At 30.9% G+C, this 23401-nt stretch overlaps 2 protein-coding genes across 2 annotated transcripts; both read right to left on the reverse strand.

The window, feature by feature from the left end:
* Nucleotides 1–4193: 4193 nt before the first annotated feature.
* LOC108774257 (uncharacterized) lies at nt 4194–5433 on the reverse strand. The gene is made up of 3 exons (XM_018540322.1): nt 5345–5433; nt 4500–4704; nt 4194–4409 (listed from the first exon to the last, which is right to left on the reverse strand). The coding sequence occupies exons 1-3, from the start codon at nt 5431–5433 to the stop codon at nt 4194–4196; spliced, it is 510 nt and encodes a 169-aa protein (XP_018395824.1).
* Nucleotides 5434–10494: 5061 nt separating this feature from the next.
* LOC108774550 (uncharacterized) lies at nt 10495–16714 on the reverse strand. Its single transcript, XM_018540693.1, has 12 exons — nt 16575–16714; nt 16199–16404; nt 15872–16026; nt 15049–15263; nt 14353–14497; nt 13439–13678; nt 12863–13235; nt 12310–12490; nt 11954–12117; nt 11625–11828; nt 11372–11539; nt 10495–11227 (listed from the first exon to the last, which is right to left on the reverse strand). The coding sequence occupies exons 1-12, from the start codon at nt 16589–16591 to the stop codon at nt 10752–10754; spliced, it is 2544 nt and encodes an 847-aa protein (XP_018396195.1). The 5' UTR covers nt 16592–16714; the 3' UTR covers nt 10495–10751.
* Between the last annotated feature and the right edge of the window lie 6687 nt (nt 16715–23401).

Below are 23401 nucleotides of genomic sequence, written 5' to 3' on the forward strand. Positions count from 1 at the left end.
GAAAAGTGCGAAAGAGTCGAACATACTCATAAAATCCAATTATTTTACCGTAATGTTTCTTTCTACAAGAATATGTAGCGAAAAGTCGTAAAAAAGTACACTGTACTCTCGAAGAATGATGGCCCGTCAAAGAGATTTCAATGCTCGCATAGATCTCGAGCGCTGCATAGAGAGATTTCGATATGTGTTACAAACATATTTCAAAATAAATTATAATAAACCAAATATTCTCTTATATATCTATATTTTTATACATATAGTATTTATTCACTATTATTGATCTATTAACGTGCGCAGAATAACAATATGATAACACAAAAAGTAAAATATGCAAAAGAACAGTTTTGCTGAAGTATTTAAAAATCTATAATAGCTAGATACAGATCTGAAAATAATTTTGTTGGATCATTAAAATAATTAAGTAGGACGGTCAAGTTGATTGTTGAAATGTCAAAACCTTTTACAGCATTGTTCATCATGATTAATTTTTACACAATTATTTTAATAGTCCTCACAAAATTATTTTCAGATCTATTTAAAATTTTTAATATCTCAGCAATTATTTTTTTCATATATATAATATTTTTAGCACGAGCAATACAAAAAAAAGAAAAAGAAAAAAGATAATAAAATAGATAATAAAAAAATATCAAATAATATAAATATATATATAATTTCGTATGCAGAGATATTACACTAGTTACATGTTTTATATTGAAAAAAAGCATTAATCGCGTATTTACATTAGAAATATATTTATTTGTTTACAGAATTATAATTCATGTTACGAACAATAAAATGGTAAACCATCACACTCATTTTATTAATACAATAATTTTACGAAGACAACAGTTCTGCGTAATCTCACTGTTTGCATGTCAGGTGGAGCAACGCAATAATGCTACTTATTAGACGGCTCGCGCCCTTATTAATAATGATGCCTAGATTACCGTTGTCTTATCTCGTTATTATTTAGCTAACGGTAGCGAATCTTGTGATCCCGTGATTTTCCACGGTGGACACATGCAGTATAAAATTGTATCCCATGTATCTCACCGGTTAAACCGTGCATGTATTTACAGCACTTATTACGCAATCAATTTTGTTCTTAGGTCTAACATAAAGTTAATACACCGATATTGTAATTTTTATCTCAAGAATTTTTGACGACTATAAAGTCTCGTATAAAATAACTATTCAACAAGTTTTAAAATTTTAGTGCCATCTGATTGTTTTAAATTGTATCTACATTAAAGTGTTCAAAGAATTACACAATAATGTCATTACAAAATATAAAATGTACACAATATTTGAATAAAAATAAAGTAGTTTTCGTATCATATATGTCAGTATATTCTAAAAAAAGAGAGAGAGAAGAAAATTATTATAATCTTTATATCAATATTTTTCTCGTATAATTTTAAAATCTAAAATATACAAATTTTATTTTGATTAATTTAAAGCACGATAGTTTATGATGTAAAACAATTTCACTAAAATATTAAAATACTAACCTATGTTATAATCAAGTTTGCCGATATGTCATTACTCAAATGCTTGTTATCGTTTTGAATGAAGAGGGAGCAAGCACGAAATGAAAAGGGAGAAAAGAAACAGGGAAGAGAGCTCAGCCATGATCGGCAAAGAATTTTTGATCAAAGATTATCATTAAATTATAAATAATGGTCCTTATCTGCAGGCAACGAGCTTTGAAAGATCGTCGATACAAGTTCAGTATTTTCTTCCTTCAATCAAAATTGAGTTGGTATTCGAAAAATTCTGGTTACATTAAAGTTTTAATAATAAATTTTCTGCAAAATTTTTCAGCAGACGTTGAGAAATGCTCATCGTAAAAGACCAGACATGCTTCAGGCCTGCATTACGTTACAATATCGCGATATAATTAGATCTCAGCATTTTTAACTTCCTTATATTTAGCATCTTTTCTTACATGCTCTCTCGCTATCTCAAATAGATTTGCTACTTGACAATGTATACGTTTTGATTAATGACATCTTTATTCGTACATGTTATATAGTAAAATTAGAACAAGACTGACGAGAAAGTGCTAAGAGTAAGGTGGCTGCTCGATCTTAATGCGTTGAGAATAGTATGCTCAAGTTCCACTATATTTATTCTATAATATCCATATTCGCAAAAATTGGCAGATGTATATCGACAGAAGCTGGTTCAGATATCTTGGAAGCGAGGGTATGAAAATTTTCGACACAGGAATGTCCGCGACGTCGGTTAATCCCACTATTATTATCGCGTATTATTATTCCGATCGCTCGCGGGAGCGGCGCGTAGGAACGGCCGGTGGAAATTATCGATGGTGGCCGCGCCGGCGTACCGAGGAGCTGTAAATAACACTTTTTATCGCCCGCGGTCTGGATTTCGGACGGGCGTAATCCTCCGTCGTTTCCCTTCATCCACCGAAGATTTATCTGTAAAAATTTTGCCGAAACAGAAAAAGAGAAAACGACACACCGCCGGCCGCCGCGTGGCTGCGCCGCGTTCTCCTTATCGCGCGGGAATGGCAGTTCCCGCGACTCGCCGCCGATCCTCCCCGCGCGCGCCTGGACGCGGCATCCGGTCCCCCGGTAAGATTGCCGTACTTGCGCTTAAGGTATCCCTTGCAGCTGACTACGTGGCGGAATGTCGTGCCGGTAAGATGCTCTGGGTGATCTTTACAGGGCCGTATCGAGCGGGGCCGCTTGTCTTCCTGATTTTTCTCTTCCCACTTCTTCTCCCCCAAAATTCGAATAATTTTCTGTTAACTGTGTGCATCTTCCTTTGAAGTTCCAACATTTTGCCGCATTCGGTCCATTAAACGGACGATCTAACAGATTGCGATATTGTACAGATGTGGCCTCTGATGTGGACCCGGAAGACTCTTGGAATCTCTCAATTATATATACGTTACTCTTTTCATTCGATGATAAAATTCACTTTTATTCAGCGTGTCTATTCTATAAATATATGTATGTATAATACGTGTATATATAGTGTATACAGATGATGAGAAATGATGAGAAATATCTAAAAATTAGACCCGACATGGATTTGAATATAATTATATTATATTTAATATTATTAAAATAATCATGTAGCAAGAAAGTTTGATGATTCTATAATGTTGCAAAAAGTATTTCATATTCTAGCAATTAGTTTAAGCGTTTTACACAATTATTTTCAGATCTCTACCTACAATACATTGAAAAAATATACTAACTTTTAATAAATCATTTGTTTAAACAGTACCGAACAAATATTTACTAAATGTAAAGATTGTACATTTATTTAGTATAAGAACCATTAAAATTTGACTCGACAATCTTTGTTTCATCGAGTAAATATTTATTTGCTGATGTAAGTAAATGTTTAGATACTTCAACAAAATTATTTTTTTTTATAACTAATATATGTATATGTATTTATAACGAAGGATAGGAAGAAGGAGCATCATCGCGTGTGACATCGGCGTCGCACGACGATCCGTGCTGCGGTTCGCCGCCGCCGTGTCATACCTGATTTATCGATTGACATTTTTTCGGCAGATTTTTATTACGTTTTGATCCCATAGCGCATATATTTACCCACCAAGCCATCCACCGCGTTCAAGCCGGCCTCAAGGCTTTCGGGCCCACGGCTTATTCTCTTCGGTCGAGTCCGAACACGTAATACATGCGAGTTGTCGCCAATTTAATTTAATTGATTACCTTCCAAAACGACTGTTTGCCGACATGAACTATTTGTCCTTTATTTTCGTTATCTATTTTCTGTCCGCGGTTAACCTTTCCGATACTCTCTTTTATTTGACGCACATTTCAATCTTAATATCTCTATACAAATATATCGTGCGTGGATTAACACTAACACATGTACACATGCACACATTGAATTCTATACTATGTACACCGTTAAATTAGTAACTTTCAGAATTAACCGTAAAGACTTCTTATAAATATAAGTGTTACATTATGCTCGCTAATTCCGCGCTAATTAGAAGCAATCACCTGTTTCCAGGAAATACGAGGTCGATTGCATTTTCGTATCTCACGCCGTTTTTTCCTCGCACTTTCAGAGACTCGTCTCATCAAAATTCCTCAGTGTATTTGATCGTTTAGTTATTTCTATTTATCACTGTATGATGTAATCTTCCTTTGTTAAAGAAATAATCGAAACGGTAATCAACGTGCTCGTTCGACGGCCTCAATTATCCTTTGGAACGTGACGGTGTCGAGTCCGGCGAAGGGTCTGTCTCGGGCCTCGAGCGGAAGGGAGCGGCGTCTTCTTCGTCGTCGGCGGAATATATCATCGAAATAATCGTCCGTGGTCTGTGGATTCACTTTGGCATAATAGAGAGCTGCGAAAGCACTGTAGACCAAAAGAGCTGCAGTCGCGAGCTGAAAAATATAATAACACGTGTATTTAAATCAAGGTCATATGATTAAAACCGGAAAAAAAATCAGGAGATCGAGTCGTAGAATTATTACCTGAAAGACGGCCCAGAATTTGTAGCTTCCTTCGTTTATCAAAAAATCATAATAACCGACCCAGTAATCAGTCTTAGGTCGATCCATCGCTTTTGTCTGATCGTGCTCGTCGTCATTTATGTCTTCATCGTGATCGTGGGTTTGATGATCGGTGTTGTCACCTCTAGTGTTGTAATCCCATCTATGCGCTCTGTTTCGTCTGCTTCTGTAGATAATATGTGGTTTAGCGTTATGCAGAATAATAAAGAATGCAAGAATGCTAGTCTTGTCAATTAAACTGATTCCCATCGATTTAATTTCCTTCTTATGTTCACATTAAAAATTGCGCTTTTAAAATATATCGCAATTGAAATTAACATTAGGAGCGATTGTAGCAAACTACACTTGCAATTTAAATTTTGCGTTAAAATTCACGAAATACTATCCTATTTATAATTGTATTGCATAATTTAGAAAAACAATTCAATCAGAATATACATATGTTACGTATAAAATACAATAATTAATTACATGTATGTACATTGAAATATACCTAAGCATATAAAGTTGTAGATAAAATTTTATTCTGATTTATAGATATTCTCGAGATGCAAATTATAGTTTGTTTATATCCGTTTCTAATAAACAATGTAGTTCATCAAGTTTAATCTTGGTTCAATTAACTCTTCATTTTTCTCTAGTTATAAGTATGTATAATATATAGTTCTAAGAATTAGAAAAAGATGAAGAGTAGGTCGAATCAAGATTAAAGTTAATCTACACTGATAGAAACGGGAAATATCAAACTGATATTAAATGGTCTCACTCTAAGATCAATAAGGAATTGAATTTATATAGATATTTACCTGATAGATTGCGGGATTGTAGCTAATTCAAGATTTTCTGTAGACGTTTCTGTTTTCGAAATCAATCCTTCTGCATTCTCTAGACTCATGTCACCAGATGCGTGATAAATACAAATCGACAACAGAACAAACTTGCAGACTAATCGACTGTTTATTGATTCTATAAAATTAGAATATTATTCATATGCATGGTGTTTTTAGATAAGTATCGTTTGATAAACCGTATCTAATAATGCAAATAAATTTTGTTTTTTGAATTTTTTTAGATTGTGTGTGTGTATTAAAATTATCTTATATTTTTTTAATGGAGCATTATATTTTTGTAGTACCATGAAAGTATATAGTAGAAAATGCTTTCATTAACTAACAAACCAAAATATAGTGTTCTATTTATTTAAATAATATAGGAAATAATGTTTTTTGCCTTATCAGCTTTTAAAGAAATAATAAAGAAAATATATTTGCGTTCTTTTTGTATCTCCTACTTATTTTAAATGGCATTTACTTATAGATAGACACCCTGATAATGAAAATTGCGTACAATTCTTAATAAACATGTCGGAAACACATCGATACTTTTCTAACAAGTATAAAATATTAGCAACGTACTAGCAATACATTAGCATCTACGCTAGCAAGTTTGAGCAGGATATTGCGGCGGATTAACGTCAACTACATTCACACTGAACTCGTATTCCGCCCGTAGAGTCTATCGACATAATCTGACAGCAGATTGCCAGTAGAATCTATCATTTTATAATCATACAAGTGAAATATAAATTACCGTCAATGATTATGAAATGACAGACTCCGCGCTCGCGATTTCTGCAATGAATTAGCTATCATTACATTTTGTTAACAGATTCTATTATATTTCTGTATTTGTAGTAGAATTTGACTACTTGCTTTCATACACGGCATTCGTATCTTTTTAATATAAAGTAATACTAACCCATGTTAATCTTTAAGATATATTGCACGGTTCGTCTTTTAAAACACATGATGGACACCATGTCACTTTACACTTGTCATTCCACACTCTGTCCCATGCGATAAAAAGTTCGGTATTTGGAAGTAGCATCGGCAGAAAAGCTCCGAAGTGGAAAACCTTTGGTCGTCTGATGTACTGAATGCGATTCCTGGACCTAGTTTCACTAGCAGCTTCATCCGGTATAAGTGCAACGGTAACTGTATCGACAGTAACGTTAAGTACACATAAATTCATAAGCGCTAATTACTCTAATTGTTACAGATCTTTTGCATCGTCGCTTCCGTCGATTCCGTCAAAACGTTTGGTATCACTAAATTTTATCGATTGTTTCTAAACGATGCGAATTGTTATCTCCTAGCGATTCCTAAAATTAATGTAGTTAGTGATTAAGCTGCCATCGGTCTAAAAGTAATGACTTAATGAGAAATCTATTCAGTTACAGCATAAAAGTCTGCTTAGTTCCCTGTTTAATGCTAAATGATAAAATGTTTTAACTTATTCTTTATATGAAAGTACATGTATTGCGTTTCGATATTTGTCAAATATTTGTGATTATACATGTATGCTTCAAAAATGTCAATGAAATTTGGAATAGATCAGGCCTGTTATCGTTTAACACTAAACAGGTTAAGCAAACTTTTTTGCTATAACCGAACAGATTTCTCAGTAAGTCATTAGCACGCTTTTAGGCCGATCCCGTTGGCACAATATTGTAAACTGGTGAGTAACTGCAATGTACCTATTAACGATCATTTTTCTTTGAGTTGTATATAATGTATATACCATGTCTTACAAATTATTTTAATAATGTACTGGAAATTTTGATATGTGTGTGTGTATGTGTGGCATACGTTATGAAAGTTTAAAAAATACAAATTTTTACTAATAAAGCAAACTAATAAAAATTCAGGAATTTAAAAAAATTGAGGAGCCAAAAATAATTGCAAAAATCTAGTTTTCAGCTTATCTAATTATTATTACTTTTCTTCGTAAGAATCTGAGAAGCAAATTAAAGAATTTATGAAATATTTTGTCACAATAACGAATAAATTCATCAATAATATCGTAATCAGTATCGTATATTTACTTATAATTGTTAAGCATTATGTTTGCAAGGATCTGTGTGTAAGTATCGTGTATTCATTTGTAAGTAAATGATTAACATAAATACAGTTAACAAATTGATTATGGCGGAATAGTAATAAGTACAGAAATAAAATCGTAGCTAAAAATTATTTTTATATAATTTACTTAAATCTATATAATATAATTTGTAACTTTTACATAATTATTGTATATTGTCTAACACAACTGCTTTATTTAAAATAAATGACAAATATAATGTATATGCATTTATCTTATAAATAATTATATATTTATCAATGGTAAGCATTCTTAACAATATCTTATGTATCATGAACTTATCTCTATATATCATCTATATCGCTTTGTATTCAGAAGTATTTGAACACACAAGTATTTCAGCGGCAAATCATTAATAAAAATATTTGATTTTTTCTTAGGGGACCTTCTTCAGGCCATTTATTCAATGTTCAGGAATTATACCGGACGTTTCAGCAAATCGTTCAATCCCTTCGAGTATTCTTTCAGTAAAATACCACCATCCTTCGCTAGATTCGCGTCTATCGCGGTGATGGACGGCCTCGTCCAGCCGAGTTGGAAGATTGATCTTGTGTCGGGCGACGCTTTTCAGTACGAGTGCCGCTATGTATATGATAAGATAGATGCTGAAATACAATGGTATATACCAAAGCTTCTTTCCTATGAAGTAATACGAGTAGGGCCTTTTGTCAAGTCGCTGATCGTTCATTTCTGGTTCTTCCGTTGTGGGATGATGCTCATGATACACGGGTATATGATCGTAAATCACGTCGTGATGAAAATCGTGGTGATCGTGCTCGTATGGATCCTCTATGAATGAAGATGAATGGTCGTGATGATTCGCAAATTTCGCAGGTTTCGATCCAGGTCCGTTATTTTCGTATGAGGAAGTTATTTCAAAATTTGGGTAATCCATTTCGTGCTCGCCACTGGCGTGATATTTGTTTGGCGGCGGTTTGTAGGAATCCGGAATCTATAATGCGATGAGATTCGAACAAGAAATTTTCTGAACGTGTTCAAAAGATATGAGCAATGGCATGAATAATTTATTCATTTATCCGTTAATAGAAATGATAATGAAATATGTATTTATATACGTACCTCATCCATAGGTGCAGGTGGATATTTGCTGATTATTGGTTTAGACATCGGTGATTCGTCATCGTCATCGGAGTCTGGGTTCGTTGGACTGTATTCGTATATGCCAGGAAAGATCTGGCCGGAAAAAGCGGATGAGTTTATGCTCGGAGAACTTTCCGCATTTGACGTACTCGCTCCTTTCTGCGGTCTTCCGTTTGCGGGAACGTAAGAGTCTTTGATGAAGAGTCCAGCCGCAGGGACATTAAATCGCTGTTGAATTCGTTTCTTGCTCGCGTCCAGTTTGGCTATCATTTCACGATCCAGCGTCGAATATCTATACATAGACACAATAGGCTATTAGTAATTAATGATAAATTGAACACAATAGGCTATTAGTGATTAGTAATACATTCGTTGCTGTCAATATCTGAATTTACCTTGAACCGACTGGATAATCGATCGCTTCGCCTTTTTTCAGTTTCGGAGTCTTGGGCGCTACGTACACGGGCGATGCTGTGACAACAACGTCATTTAAACTTCTATTTTCGCTCTCCACGCTCGTATCGTTTCTCGTTACAGGCCTAAGATGTACAGACTCTCACATTCAATTCTTATAATATCTCAGAATCATTGTATTCTACTACCGGTATACTTACTACCGCTATAAAATTAATTTTGACGTTACACACCTGGTGATCCACGACAAAGAATCGTGGAAGCTACTTCCTGGCTGTCCGTTTCTCGATATTCTCGCGTATGACGTTACTTCCGATGACAGCGTGGCGTGAGACAGGCGTAGGAAGAGAACCAAAATTAAAATACGTAACATGCTGATATTCAAAGATGAATGACCATGATTCTGGAGCGAATGCCCTCTATATAGACTTGTAACTGTAACTACCACTTGACCGGTCGTAAATATATTGTCTGCATGCGTTCAGCATTGTTGTGAGCAACAATTTTGACTGTTTCACGTCATAGCAATGCGTTTGTCATTATCTACATATTGTCCGTTTTACAGACAGGAAGACGCGAGACTACCAACAGTTAATGTTTACGTTATTATACAGCGCTCTTTTGCTACGATTTCGAGACTGTCGCAGACAAAACATATTCAGCCGGTGCAGCTGCGCTAACGAGAAGAAATGACGTTTGACAAAATAGCTCTAATTTACTTTGCAAACCGTAATAATCCGTTATGAGTTGTGTTGCGAATAAACAGATTGTCTCCCGTTATTGATACTGAGAGAAAGATTCCGGTATCGATATATTTTTATTAACAATAATATCTTGAAGAACTGATATACGTACATTTATAAACATGTTTATATTTTTCTTTATTTTTTTTAAATAATGCAAATTTATATTTTCATTGTTTATAATGCGAAAACATATATAATGTTGAAAAATATATTACAGTTGTTACGTGAATGTGTAACATAAAATATTTTTTATTAATAATTTATTGCATACACATGGTTTCAATATATGTACAAAGAACTTTTCATATTTTTGACATAATTTTGTTTTTGATGTAACTGTATTCGTTAACATCTTTTCTTTTACTATTGATTTTATATCTCCTATATAAATATAGAATATAATCATATATGATCATAAAATAAGAGAATAAAAGAACAGAAAACATTATATCTATATACATCTATAACTTTTAATGTAATTAATTTATTCCGTACACGCACACTTGAAGAGCAGAGAAGGAAAAATATTAATATACAGGGAGAGATTGTTTATCATAATATATTGAGATTATATTTTACAGATTATATCTTGTGATATTTACATATTATTAAAATTATTGCTAATTCGAGTTCTAAATATTGTTTTTAAATTTGCGAATTATCTTCTATTTGACATAAATCTAAATATTATACATGATAATAAATATTTTATCTTTTTCTTCACATATAATTAAAATTTAAAATTTATTTCTCTCAAAGCTTAATAAAATTGCTTATGCTGTTACATCGCATTGAATTCTTCAATTGACTACTGTTAAATCAGGAATCCTCAGAAATCTTCCTGTAAACTCAATCGATATGCTTGTCGATTTGCGATTCAATCTCTTTTTTTCTACTATAATTTTACTCTGATCTAAATTGTCAGTCTCAAAATTCGAATTAATAGCTTCTTTGCGTATCACTTTTTTCAACCTTTATTTGAATTGTATTACTCTATGTTGCTAATTTGTCCTTATGTTTTGTAATTGGATTCGATATCGTCGATATTTTTAGCGTTTCTGATATCTTTAATCTCAGTTAAATCTAATTCATCTGGTTTTTTGTTATTGTGTGATTCTTCTTTTACAAATCCTTTATTATCATTTCCCATTATGTTGCTTTTGTTATCAATTTGTTGCGATTCTTCTTTTACAAATCCTTTGTTATCATTTCCCATTATGTTGCTTTTGTTATCAATTTGTTGCGATTTTTCTTCGAGGCTAATATCATTCGTATGCTTTTCGGGACTATCTTGTTTGTCAATATTTTTTGGTTTCTTTTTTACAATGTCGTTACCTTCGATTTGCGATCGCTTCTTTAAATAAGTTACATTAAATATAAAATATATTATACCAGTCAATAAAGTTACTACAGAAAAAATCTGATAGGTTGGTCTGGTACCAAAGGCTTTCATTAGATAACCACCGATTAAGCTTCCGGAACCTTTGCCTATAATATAAAAATACAATCAATACATTACATCAGTACATTAAATGTAGATCAATACAAAAAATTAATACTTCAAACACATACTTAATACAGGAAATTTATTTATTATTGCCAAGAAGCGATTGAATAAATCTATGAGCATACCAACTCCATAATAAACGCCACCAAGCAGTCCTTGTATCGAACTGTCGGTAGAAGTAGTTGATAATTTTGCAGCATAAGTGACGGCTGCGGTAAAGCTGAGAGATGTTGTAACCGACTCTAATGCCTCGAAGATTAAAGTAAGCCAAGGATCGTAAATCAAAGAATAGCCTGCAGGAAGCACTTCATTATATCTTTAAACGCGCGTGTCTACGTTTGTTCGCTGTCAATTATTTCGCACCGTTATCGTACTCACCGCAAAGCCTGATGGCGTAAAACACGAAACCTATGAAAAGCACGTTCGCGTGACCAATCTTTGATATTATTGGTCCTGAGAGTGCCAACAATGGTACACCAGCAATACCGCCTACTGCTACTGTGATACCCATAAGCGATCTAGATCCTCCTAGGTCTTGAATTAGCCAGAAAAGGAACGACTCGATATATCCCCAGGCGGTACCTGTCAAAAATCTTTCTTTTCTTTAAGTGCTGCCTTTTCTCCAAATAATTTGTTGACAACGTCGAAAAATGTTTTTCGAAAATCAACAATGAATATTTAGACGTATTAGACAATTTGTAATTTACCGAGGACAAAGCAAGCGAGGAAAAGTACGGCAGTTTCGAGGTTTCTCAGAACAGTGAAAACATCGCGTACAACGTTCTTAGCAGGTGCCTTGAATTCTAAGTTGATCAGTAACATGAGAACACCCGATGCAAGTTTCAGTGCTGCGTAGAGGTAAAATGCTGGCCTGAAAATTAATAAGATCTTTATTAGCGATGTCATAAAGTTTCATCTTAGAATCGCACAATGTAGAATGCCTCAAAAATCAAATTTTATACAGAAAGATTTTATTTATTCGATTTATATTGGCGCATAAAACTAACCCTTTCTGATTTCATCAATTATAGGACATCCTGTAAATTATAACTAAATTACTCGCCTAAAATCTGTATATCCTTTACCCTTGCTAGCATAATCTATAAGAAGACCTGATAAGGGTGACGAAATCATGCTTCCTATACTGCCGTAAATTCTTTGAAGACCATAATCTGCCTCTTGCTCTCGCAATATCGCTATTACAGCACCTTCGAACATGGCAAAAGTTGTACCTCCGATAATACCTGAAATATAGAATTTTATATTTTTTAATACTGACATAAAATCAATAACAAAGCTGATAGCTGTCAGATAACTATACACAATTAAAGAAAAAATTATTCCTTGTAGTTTTTATACTTAATATAACACTACAGTTCAAACTTTTTAAAATAATTTTTCTATCAATTTTTTTTAAAGTTTTTGTACGATGAAACATTTTAGCGGCTGGAACTGTATTCAACATCAAAAATACTATAAGAAACGGTACTTTCTTTTTTAGATTAAAAAAATTATATTTTGAAAGATTTAATGATTACCCAGCTAATATATTAAAGAGTTTAAAAAAATGTATTTGAGTAAAGATGTTTATCTTGAAAGATAATTGAAATATGTACCTATAAATACTCGAATGACGAGATAAATCCAGAATGTTAGCTTTACATTATATTCGACTTCCATATTCATGTTAGAACACACTGCGTTGCGAGGTAAAGTAACTATACACTTCTTTCTACACTCATTTATGTTCAAGACTCGGTTGGTTGCTTCTAGATTCGCTTCGTGATCATAGAGCCGCACTTGTATCGTGATTTGATCATTTATGGACTCTGAATTATCGCAAATGGGTTTTTGAAAATCTTTCCCTGCCCAGGATATTTCTTCCGATAAATATCTTTGCCGTTCTTCTCGTAAATCATCTTCATCTGGTTTCAAACTTTTAATTTTCGATTTGTACAAATGATAATTTATCGTTCGGTTGACGTGATCCTTAAAAAATGTGTAACTTTACTTGAGCTTTTTGTTTCTTTTTTAAACAGTAATTATTAATCCATCTTTTTTTTTAAATTTAATACGTTATATAAAATATAAAAAGGCAACAATTTCTGAATTGTCAATCTTTTGATATTTTTCAATACATACGAATATTTATTACGTTACGAAGTATTGTATATTATTCTTCTTTTTTCTACCTTCGATTTCATTAAATTATCAAACACGCATGATGTATGATTTCCGGATATTCTATACGATGTTTCGGTAGTAAAATTATCAATATCTTCAACGTGTCCCGGCAAAGACATACATGAGAATGAGAACAACTGGTCTGTTGGAAAAAAGTAGTGAGTCTTTGAAACTTGTCGAATGGTCGTTTTAAAAAACTCATTATTTTTTAATTGTCGATGTTCCCTCATATCTTCTTGCTTCATATTCTGTAATTAAAATATAACATTTATCAGCATTATAGTAATACCAAAAACGCGAAATAAATTAGCATAATTCTTACAAAGATATAAATTAAATTGTACGATAAATTTTTTTAAATTAGATTTTTACAAGAATTTGTATAACGTTCATTATTTTACTTAAAATAATATCAAGATAATAATAGGTAAACATTTTTCTGAAACTTTTAAATGGATAATTAGTTCTACAAATAGTTTTAAAGATTAAGTAATGCGTACATTGCACTTTACTATCTCTTCATGCGTTGGCCGACAATAACGTATCTATCCTATTATCTAAGCCCACTGCTTATCCTAAAAAAAGTTGATAGAGAACGATAGAAAAATTCTGTCATTTTGAATATGGAATCTGGTTCGTAAATTCACCAATTTGAATCAAATCTTATAGGAATCTTGTAAAATTCTTATAAAACTTGATAAAATATAATAGAATTCATAGACGATCAATCGTGATGCTCGCAAAGTCGATAGAAAATGATATAAACTTATATAAAACAATACAAATAGATAGAAATGCTATCGTTCTTAATCGTTCTCTATCAATTTTTCTTTACCAGGGATCTGTTATTCAATATTAGGTATCGAGTATCCGTAACTCAGTAACAGACAGTCTGTTGACATATGTTCAATGCACAACGTACCGTTGCCAATTCGTTCGGAGCAACAATATATTTGTACGAAGTATTCACGCCAGTCTGAAAATTGAGATGTCGGACCGTATAAAGCCTTGATTTCAGAATCTGATTTCCATCCGTCTCGTTGTTTGTCTCTATATGACATACGAATCTGCGCAAAAAAAATGGTAATGTTTGAGCTTTGTTCAGCATATACGGTTTTAGATAAATGACTTCAAAGTAACCGATTGAACTATCATTCTGCATAATAAATGGTTCTTCTATTATTAAGACATTATAGTGAAACTGTGAATATATAGTAGTATTTATATAATTTCGTTCTCGGAGCTGAAGAAATTAATTTGAAACAAACAGGAAAACCAAATGTTCATATATATATGTTTATATGAAAAATTGTTTGTCTTACGAGATTACTATTCGTGATAAGTAAATAACAAGTAACTTCCTTAATATACTACGTGATTTAAATTGCGATGACAGGATGACCTGCAAATATTCCTAAAATATACTGAAACAAGCATTCATGACAATAAAACAATTTACAAGACAAAGAACACATTTCATCACAAAGAAAGATAAAGAGAATAAAACGTGACATAAAAAATGTGACATAAATAATGTTACGTAATATAATAAATTTGCAACGTTATTTCAGTCCTGCGATTAAGCTAATGATACATGTAATTGAGATTTTTTGCTTACCCACAACTTTCTACTTTTACAGCGATCTCCGATTCTAATTTCGTTTCACACGGATGAATCTGACTCATTGTATGTAGTAGCGAACCGTTTCTACCTTCACAACCGAGGTCCATGATTATCCTCTGAGGGAAATGTACTGTCACTCTGCCGATCGGCACCAGTAATAGTAATAATGCCGCTAAACCTCCGAAGGCGGAAAACACCGACAGTAAAATCTGTTGGAAAGATTCTTCAAAGATCTCAAGGATACGCTACATTATGCAGGTATTCATTTTATTGTTAAGAAGAGTGATTAATCAGCTTAGTTTCCTCCTTTTAATAACGGTTATCTTTAACAAAGAATTCTTTATAATAATCTTAAAATATACTTATATTACAAAATTTTATATATAGTACACAATTATGAAAAAAAATTCATTATTACGTACTCTTAAAATAAGAATTTATTTTTTTTTTAAGAATATTATAAAATTAATGGAAGCGATTTTATATATGAAACAAATCGAATTTGTTTTAATTTAATACTTTTTATTGAAGTATCAAACTTACTAAGAATCAAAGTATATTTTCAATAATGTGATGTTTATGATGAACATATGATAAATGTGTGGTTGCATAGAATACTTTTGAAATACTTGAAACGTGTAATTATTACTTGCGCACAGTAAGTAGTTTTCTGTGTGTAAATATGTGTGTAAATATAGTGATACAAGATGATGAGAAAATAAATAGCACAACGGTAAAATACGAGAAAAATGGTTGAAGGAAACATCTCGCTTATATGTTAGTATTTGACATTATCAAAGAAAGTTAGTTAACTCACTCTGAAGTTTCCTATCCGGTCAGCTAACATACCGGCAAGCGGCGGCATCACCATAGCTACCAGAGGAGTGATGGCACTCATTATCGCCGTTTCTTCCACGTTTATTCCCAGTTCTCTCATGTGTATGGTCAAGTATGGATACAACACGTAAAGCGCTAAAGCAAAATCGCAGTTAAAAATCTTGTTATGGTGAAGAAAAATTATTTAAAAATTTTACTTATTTTTAATTCCATTCAATTATTTGATTATTTTGTTAGAGTCTTAAAGTGAAACAGAAAGAGAGAATAGACTTTCAAATTTAAAAATTACTTCCTAAATTATACTTACTAGAAGCTTGAACAAAAAATATTAGCTTCAATGGCATCAGCTCTTTTGATTTGAAATCCTTTATGATCCTCGTGAATAAAATCTTGGCTGTTATCATTTTGACGACTTGTGTGAATTTGAATTGACGTATTTGAATTAATTGTGAGCGTGAGATCAATCTGTATTGTGCATGTTTCCGCTGTATGTCACTGTTCCATTCTCTGCGTCTACCAAATCGTGTTGAATAAATTTTTCAATAATTCTATTTAATTTTTAACAAAAAGTTTTTATAATTAATGTAATTTGATTAATCGATCACTGTTACTGAAATGTACACGGTGTCGTAGTAAAAAATACCAACGAATGTCACGTCTTTTACATAACGGTTTTACAATACCTTCCACCTCTTGGCATACATACATCAACTTCCGCTCGTTGGAATAAATAACGTAAAACGTTTACCAATTGATTGAACGTACGAAACACTTGTTATTGAGAAAATTCAATTTCCGCAAATTTATTTATTGACTTTTTGTATTAAATATATTGTACGTCCTGAAAAGCTTAGTATTTTGTCAACCGATCTTATAATTACCCGATATTATAATCACTTTTGAAATATAATTACAGTACGAAGAATACTTTCGCAATACTTCGTCCGTATCACGAATTACGAGATGGAGCATCATAATCAACTTGAAATTGCTCGTAGTTACCGGTGTTGGGAGCGAGCACCATTATTGTTTTAATTGCATAACTCATGCCCTGACGAACCTTGCGGAAGAAGACAAATATTATTGTCTCTTCAATAGGTTATTTAAGGATATCATGTAGAGCTCAAGACAAAATTTCAAGGGCAATTTTTATGTCTTTAAGAAATATATTTGATTATAAAGTTTGCGAGTCCTCTCTCTAAATATCAATTAATGATAGCACACACATATTAGAAAATCATTTTTTTTTAATCCTAAAAAAGAGAATATTTATTATTCAAACTTGCAATTTATTTATTATAATATAAAAATATATACAACGAGTATATAGCCACAACACACGATATTATTAGCGAATGTCATATATTTAAAATGATCTGTAATATTACAAACGTAGTCGTGTTTCGGTCTCTATTATGATAGACTATCTTCAGTATGTCATATTATAATAAAATTATTTAATTGTTAAGTAAACATAAGACCAAATTTAATAATTATTTAATTTTTTAATTTACATAATAAATATAATAAATGGAGCAATATCTAATAAAATTTAATCAAATCACAACCCCTTATATATACCATATGTATTAAATATTAAAAAAACTTAAAAAAAAGATGATTACTCTTTCTTTTAGGATTTTTTTTGTAACTATAAGTGATGATAAATAAAATTTGAAGATATCATAAAATTTTTAAACAATATAAATTTCTAAACAATGTATTAATTATTGATATATTTAAAAATCTTAATAAAATCTTAATATATAACGTTTTAAACATTATACACATATGATAACGTTTAAAATTCACGAGTTTTGTGAATAATAATACTAAATTTAGATTGAATCTGAATAATTCGCGCGTTGATTTTTCTATGTATTCTATCCACACACACATACACACACACACACACACACACACAAATTATTGCGATTAATATTATTACATATCTCGATGATCAAACTGAGAGGATATTCCACACGGAATTCAAAAGATCCGGTTTCGACTCCCTGCTAAGATAGCATTTTTCATAAGAAGTTAATTTTCAAGTATTAAAATTGCTATTAGCATTATTATCAAAATTAATGATCAGTTTAATTTATAAGATTATTATTTCAGTTTACGATTACGTTGCAAATCTAACCGTGTTCAGCGCGTAGTTTAAATAATTGAAAAGATAAAAAATGTTGTTAGACATTAAGATTTAGCCACGTGTATAGTGAGCTTTTACCTTAATTGTACGATTTTTCTAAAGATTTCTTTATAAAAAATTTTATATTTGTTTTTATAAAATGTTTGAAAATCTAAAATATGTATAAATAATAAATAAACTTAAAGAAAAGTTTACAATTTGAATTTTGACTTTTCTCTTCTATGAAAACTCTTCGTCAAGTGTTAGCATTACTAAGTAGATATGTACGTTCTCCGTTCAAGGTTTGATATATCCTATGAAAAGAAGATTATGAATTTGCATAGAATCATGTTTCAAGAACATTTAGAATTTTCTTATAGACAGAGAGAGAGAGAGAGAGAGAGAGAGAAATTAAGGTAATTTCATCTTATATATAAAAAAATGAAATACATATATGTGATTCATTTTAATGAGTCATCTAATTTCTCAAGAAATACGTAATAAAAATTTAGTAAAAAACATTTGTTTGCGTATTGTATTATAAGTATTTCGTGGAATGTCAAATACCACATTGATGAAATCCATGTGCGATTTCTGACAGACAATAAATATTTAAAATTATACTCGTATAGTATAGGATTGATTTTTAAGTAAAATGTTTTTTTTATATCAGATTTGATGGCTTATACATCTATAATATATACAGGGTTGGCAACGTTATCTCATAAAAATAACTCGTTACCGTTACCGTTCTTTTTCCTAAAAAATAACTCGTTCCCGTTACTTATTGATTTGCAAAAATATAACTCGTTATCCTTATCCTTATTCAAAATATAACGAATCGTTATTTTTTCGTTATTTTTTTTCTTGACACTAATAGAATATTATGTGTAGACTTTTTTGATAAATGTAAAAAACATATCAAAATTCTATTTTTTAGTATAGAGAAATAGAGCTAAAAAAAGTGTATATATATATACATAGTTATATATGTATAATTATTAACTACATACAATATATAATATTATATATTTATTCATATTTATTAGGGTAGAATCTCATGTGATTTTGCTATGATCTGATCACTATAGTCTACATATACGTTAGCCTATAGGTGCGTTCTGTTTTACGCATAGTGCGTATGATACATTATTTTACCCTTGTTGTTCACCAAATATTAAAGAAAGATAAAATCATGTGCGTGAAACAGAATGCAGCCTATACGTGTGAACTGTGGATACAATGTAAAAAAAGGCGTCGTGATTACGTGATTAAGAGAGGCAATCAAACCTATTCCTTTTACATCGCATCTCTATTTTCTACAGCCTAGTTAAAACTAAAACTTTTACGTTGCTAGAAATAAAGTAACGATAAAAATAACTAGTGAAATCATTACCATTATCCCAAAAATGTAGCTGCGTTACCATGAACGTTACTCCGAAGAAAATGTAACGTCGTTACCTATTCGTTACCGAAAAATAGCAACTTGTAACGGTAACATTATAAATAACGCGTTACCTGTCACCCTGAATATATATAGTACTACTTTATTGTTTCATAACGTTGCAACGTATGCGAATTATTCTTATTACGAAAATGTAAGTACGCTCAATGAATTACGAAACAAAATGACCTGTTGTGATCAATATCCGTTGAAAAACACTAAAGCAACCGTATAAGATTTAAAAAAAGTAGTTTGTTTTTTCACAAGTTATCCAATTTTACTAATACGTTAAATCATGTAAAACTAGAATTACAATACGTGAAAAATTAATAAATAAATCGTGGAATAGAAAGCAAAAAAGAAAATGTTTGAGTATAATAAAAAATCTCGACGTATGACCAAGATTTTCGTAGAGGATAACACTATTTTGATTATAATAATTTTTATGAAAATACGTTTATACTTATTACGAGTACTTTTTTTTATTATCTTATAAAGTAGCCTTGGATTATACCCTTCAGCTAAAACTTTCAATCGATTGTTATTCAAATGTTATCATCATGTTGAGACCATGAAGCAATAATTAACTTCCTTTTTAATTCGTGCTATAAATATCTATAATATCTATAGTTAGCTAGAGAATGCTTTTATGACAGGAATATTACAAGAAATAATGGTTGTTGATATATTTGTGTGCATACAACAGTTTTTATTAACAATGAATAATTTTTGAAGACGCTTCAAATAGTATAATCAAGTAATTATTATCTTCCGGTTATCAAGCACAATATACTTTTATATACTATTTATACGTGTACAAATTAATAACACTGTAGTGATCGCGGTGAGAAGCATACAAATTTTTTATTAAAAATTTTTTATTGCGTTCTCTCATTTTTAATATGAACTTTGTAACTTACGTTCACGAAGCGTTTCGCTGCCAATCATATGACATCGTTTGCCAAGGTGGTAATAAAATACCAGGTGAGTCTCAGTTAAAATGGAAGATATCTGTGCAGTAATTTAGTAATATACTTTTGTTTCCTTATAAATCTTGAGGTAAAAGTTTAAAGTGTAATCAAGAAAAAACAGCTTTGAAGATACAGAATATAATATCAAATAAGAATAAGTAAAAGAAGTGAAAAAAGTGATAAAAGTGACAAAAATCGAAAACCGTACAAAGCGTAACGAATCTTTAAAAAATACCGATTGATCCGTACAGCGCGATGTCATGCGCAATACTGGCACCTGGGTTTAAGTCGTCGACGAGCTGAGAGAGGAAGGAGTGTATTTCAATATACACCGATCCGATCTAAGTTGCGAATCACTTCACAAGGATGTGTGCGAAGAATGATTTTCTTCGATTTGGTTCAACACTGTATTTATTTGTAAAAAAAAACAAAATAAAACAAACATCTTTACAGAAGGGTGAAAAATACAAAAATTTGACTAATTTTAGAAAACTAGGACATTTATAAGCAAATGCGAACCGTTAAATGCAAATGTTTGTGCGACACAGTATCGAATACCTGTTCTCATAGTGTGTCTTTGTAAAAGAATACTACACACTATTTTTTCTTCGTCTATTAATATTTGATAGCATTATTAATATTTTTCGAAAAAAAAAAACATGCTAACAATGTTTTATATTTTAATGTCTAAATAAATATATTTTTTTTTAATAGAAAAAGGAAGATATTTTTTCCTATTTTAAACATTTTTTAAAACGTTAAAAACGCTTAAAATGTGTTTTTCGTACTTGGAAAATAAATTCTTTTGTAGTGACTGCTTAAGTAAAACAACAAATTATAAAATATATATATATATATATTTAAAAATAGTTATCTTTGTTTATATCCTTTTAAAACCATTTGAGGTTACATTAAAAAACGTTTTTCAGAACCTGTTAAATATATAACAATGTCAGACAAACTGTTATTTTTATAACAATAACCTTATTAAACGATTAAACAATAATTATGTGTTAGACTTCGAGTATACTACCCAGATAAGCACGTGCGTCAAAAAACGAAACGTCTTAAAGACGCGTAAAAGACATATTTATAACGTCTTGTGTTTTTAATTTGAATTTTTTGTTATCTGGGTAACGATTTAAAATTGCTAATTAAAAGAAAAAAAATTTCTGTATTTCCACGGCAATTAGTTTTTTAATAAAAATAATTAAATCGAGAACTAAATGTTAAATCATTATAATATTGAAATGTATTATGAAATTTACTTAATTCTGTGTGCTTTCCGAATTCTGAATGTATAGATTGAATTACTTCATAATTTATAAATATTTAAAAAATATACATAATAAAAAGTAAGTTATAAATAATATAAATAATAATTGTTATATACTTTTTATGTAATTATAAAATTATCTATAAAGTTATAATATCATCACAAATTTTGACGAACGATCATCTCAAAGTATACTCTTTTGAATATTACGAATTATTAATTTATAAATAATACATTCCAACATTTTTTCGACGTTTTTATTCTACTTGTGTCGTATTATCTAACAAGGGAGGTTGATCATCTTAAAAGTTTAAAAAGTTCTGAAATTTTGTGTGCAAGTAGAATAGTTCATCCATAACGCAAAACTATTTTTTTGTTTATGCGGAATTTCATTCTAAATAGGTCAAAAGCATCCCTTTGAAAAAAAAATTGGTTTTTTCTTTCAAAGTGAATATCGTTGATATAAGAGGTCGAAAAAATTTTTCAGACTAAAAATTGAAGTGTTTTCAAGAGTACTTTAAAGAACTATAATAAGAAATTTTTTTATTTATTTATAATAAAAATTATTTATTTACAAAAAATAATTTTTTATATTTCTAAAGTACTCTTAAAGTCTTTTAATTTTTATTCTGAAAAATTGTTTCTACCTCTTATATAATTTCGATCATATTCGCTTCAAAATAAAAAGAAACCGATTTTTTCCAAAGAGATGTTTGACCCTTTTAGAGTGGAATTTCGCATGGACAAAAAAATAGTTTTGTGTTACAGATAAATACTTGCACATATTTAGAATTTTTTGAATTTTTGAGTTGCTTAATCTTCCTTATATATGATAATTTTAAAATCTATTAGTAAAAAATCGCGTAACTAGTATCTTGTATAGCTGACGGATTTATAATCACTTATCACACATATTATTATACTATTATTATTATTATTTTTTTTTATAGGCATATGCGTTACAGTATCATGTTCCTTGTGTACACAGTCTATATAAATCTAATATATTCAATGTTACTGTTAATAAATATCCTATTTTGCATTACACAATTTTTGGAGTAATTTTTTTTTATTCTGCTGTAATTACAGCATTTAGCATTACATTATATTGTATAATGTTTTTTAGTCCACAATTCTTTAGCAACTGAATTATAGACAGTATCGCGGGAAAATCTGACTCTTCTTTTCTTCTCCCCTCCATCTAATTTAGTGCGATGAGAACGGATTCATCTTTGCAGTTTTACATCGTCGGCGGATTACAAACTAAATCCTTGACACGCATCATTGTGCCGTTACTAAGCTACGGTAGATCCTCTGTAGTTCTTTAAGATGATTATAAGCAGTGGTAGTGTCCGTTGGCGCGGAATTACTGGTAAATGTAATGTACGAGTATTAACGGAATAGCCATGATTTTGATTGCCCAAACAATATACACCGTTGTAAATCTGTAGTAATTGTTCCATTGTATGATGTGCGATAGTTATATGTACGCGATATCAAGTGTTGTGATTTTAAATATGAGCTTAATGAGGATACCAATTTGTCATAATATTATAAAGAGAAATTCTAATAATCGACTTGCTGTGGTGAAATAAGAAAATAATAAAAATTAGAAGGATTCCAACTATAAGAATAATTACTTTAAAGCAGATCGTTTTGTTGAAAAAATAATGACTGAAAATAAC

Source organism: Cyphomyrmex costatus, unplaced genomic scaffold (genome assembly GCF_001594065.2).
Source record: "Cyphomyrmex costatus isolate MS0001 unplaced genomic scaffold, Ccosl1.0 scaffold1053, whole genome shotgun sequence".
NCBI lineage: Eukaryota > Metazoa > Arthropoda > Insecta > Hymenoptera > Formicidae > Cyphomyrmex > Cyphomyrmex costatus.

What these genes read in the sequence shown, in the direction of transcription:
- LOC108774257 (XM_018540322.1), bottom strand. Translation starts at nt 5,433, where the DNA reads ATGAGTCTAGAGAATGCAGAAGGATTGATTTCGAAAACAGAAACGTCT. An exon ending in ACAATCCCGCAATCTATCAG is followed by an intron (nt 4,705 to 5,344) that starts GTAAATATCTAT and finishes TATTATCTACAG; the next exon opens with AAGCAGACGAAACAGAGCGC. An exon ending in AATTCTGGGCCGTCTTTCAG is followed by an intron (nt 4,410 to 4,499) that starts GTAATAATTCTA and finishes TATATTTTTCAG; the next exon opens with CTCGCGACTGCAGCTCTTTT.
- LOC108774550 (XM_018540693.1), bottom strand. An exon ending in AAAGGATATACAGATTTTAG is followed by an intron (nt 12,118 to 12,309) that starts GCGAGTAATTTA and finishes ATTAATTTTCAG; the next exon opens with GCCAGCATTTTACCTCTACG. An exon ending in CCTCGCTTGCTTTGTCCTCG is followed by an intron (nt 11,829 to 11,953) that starts GTAAATTACAAA and finishes GATTTTTGACAG; the next exon opens with GTACCGCCTGGGGATATATC.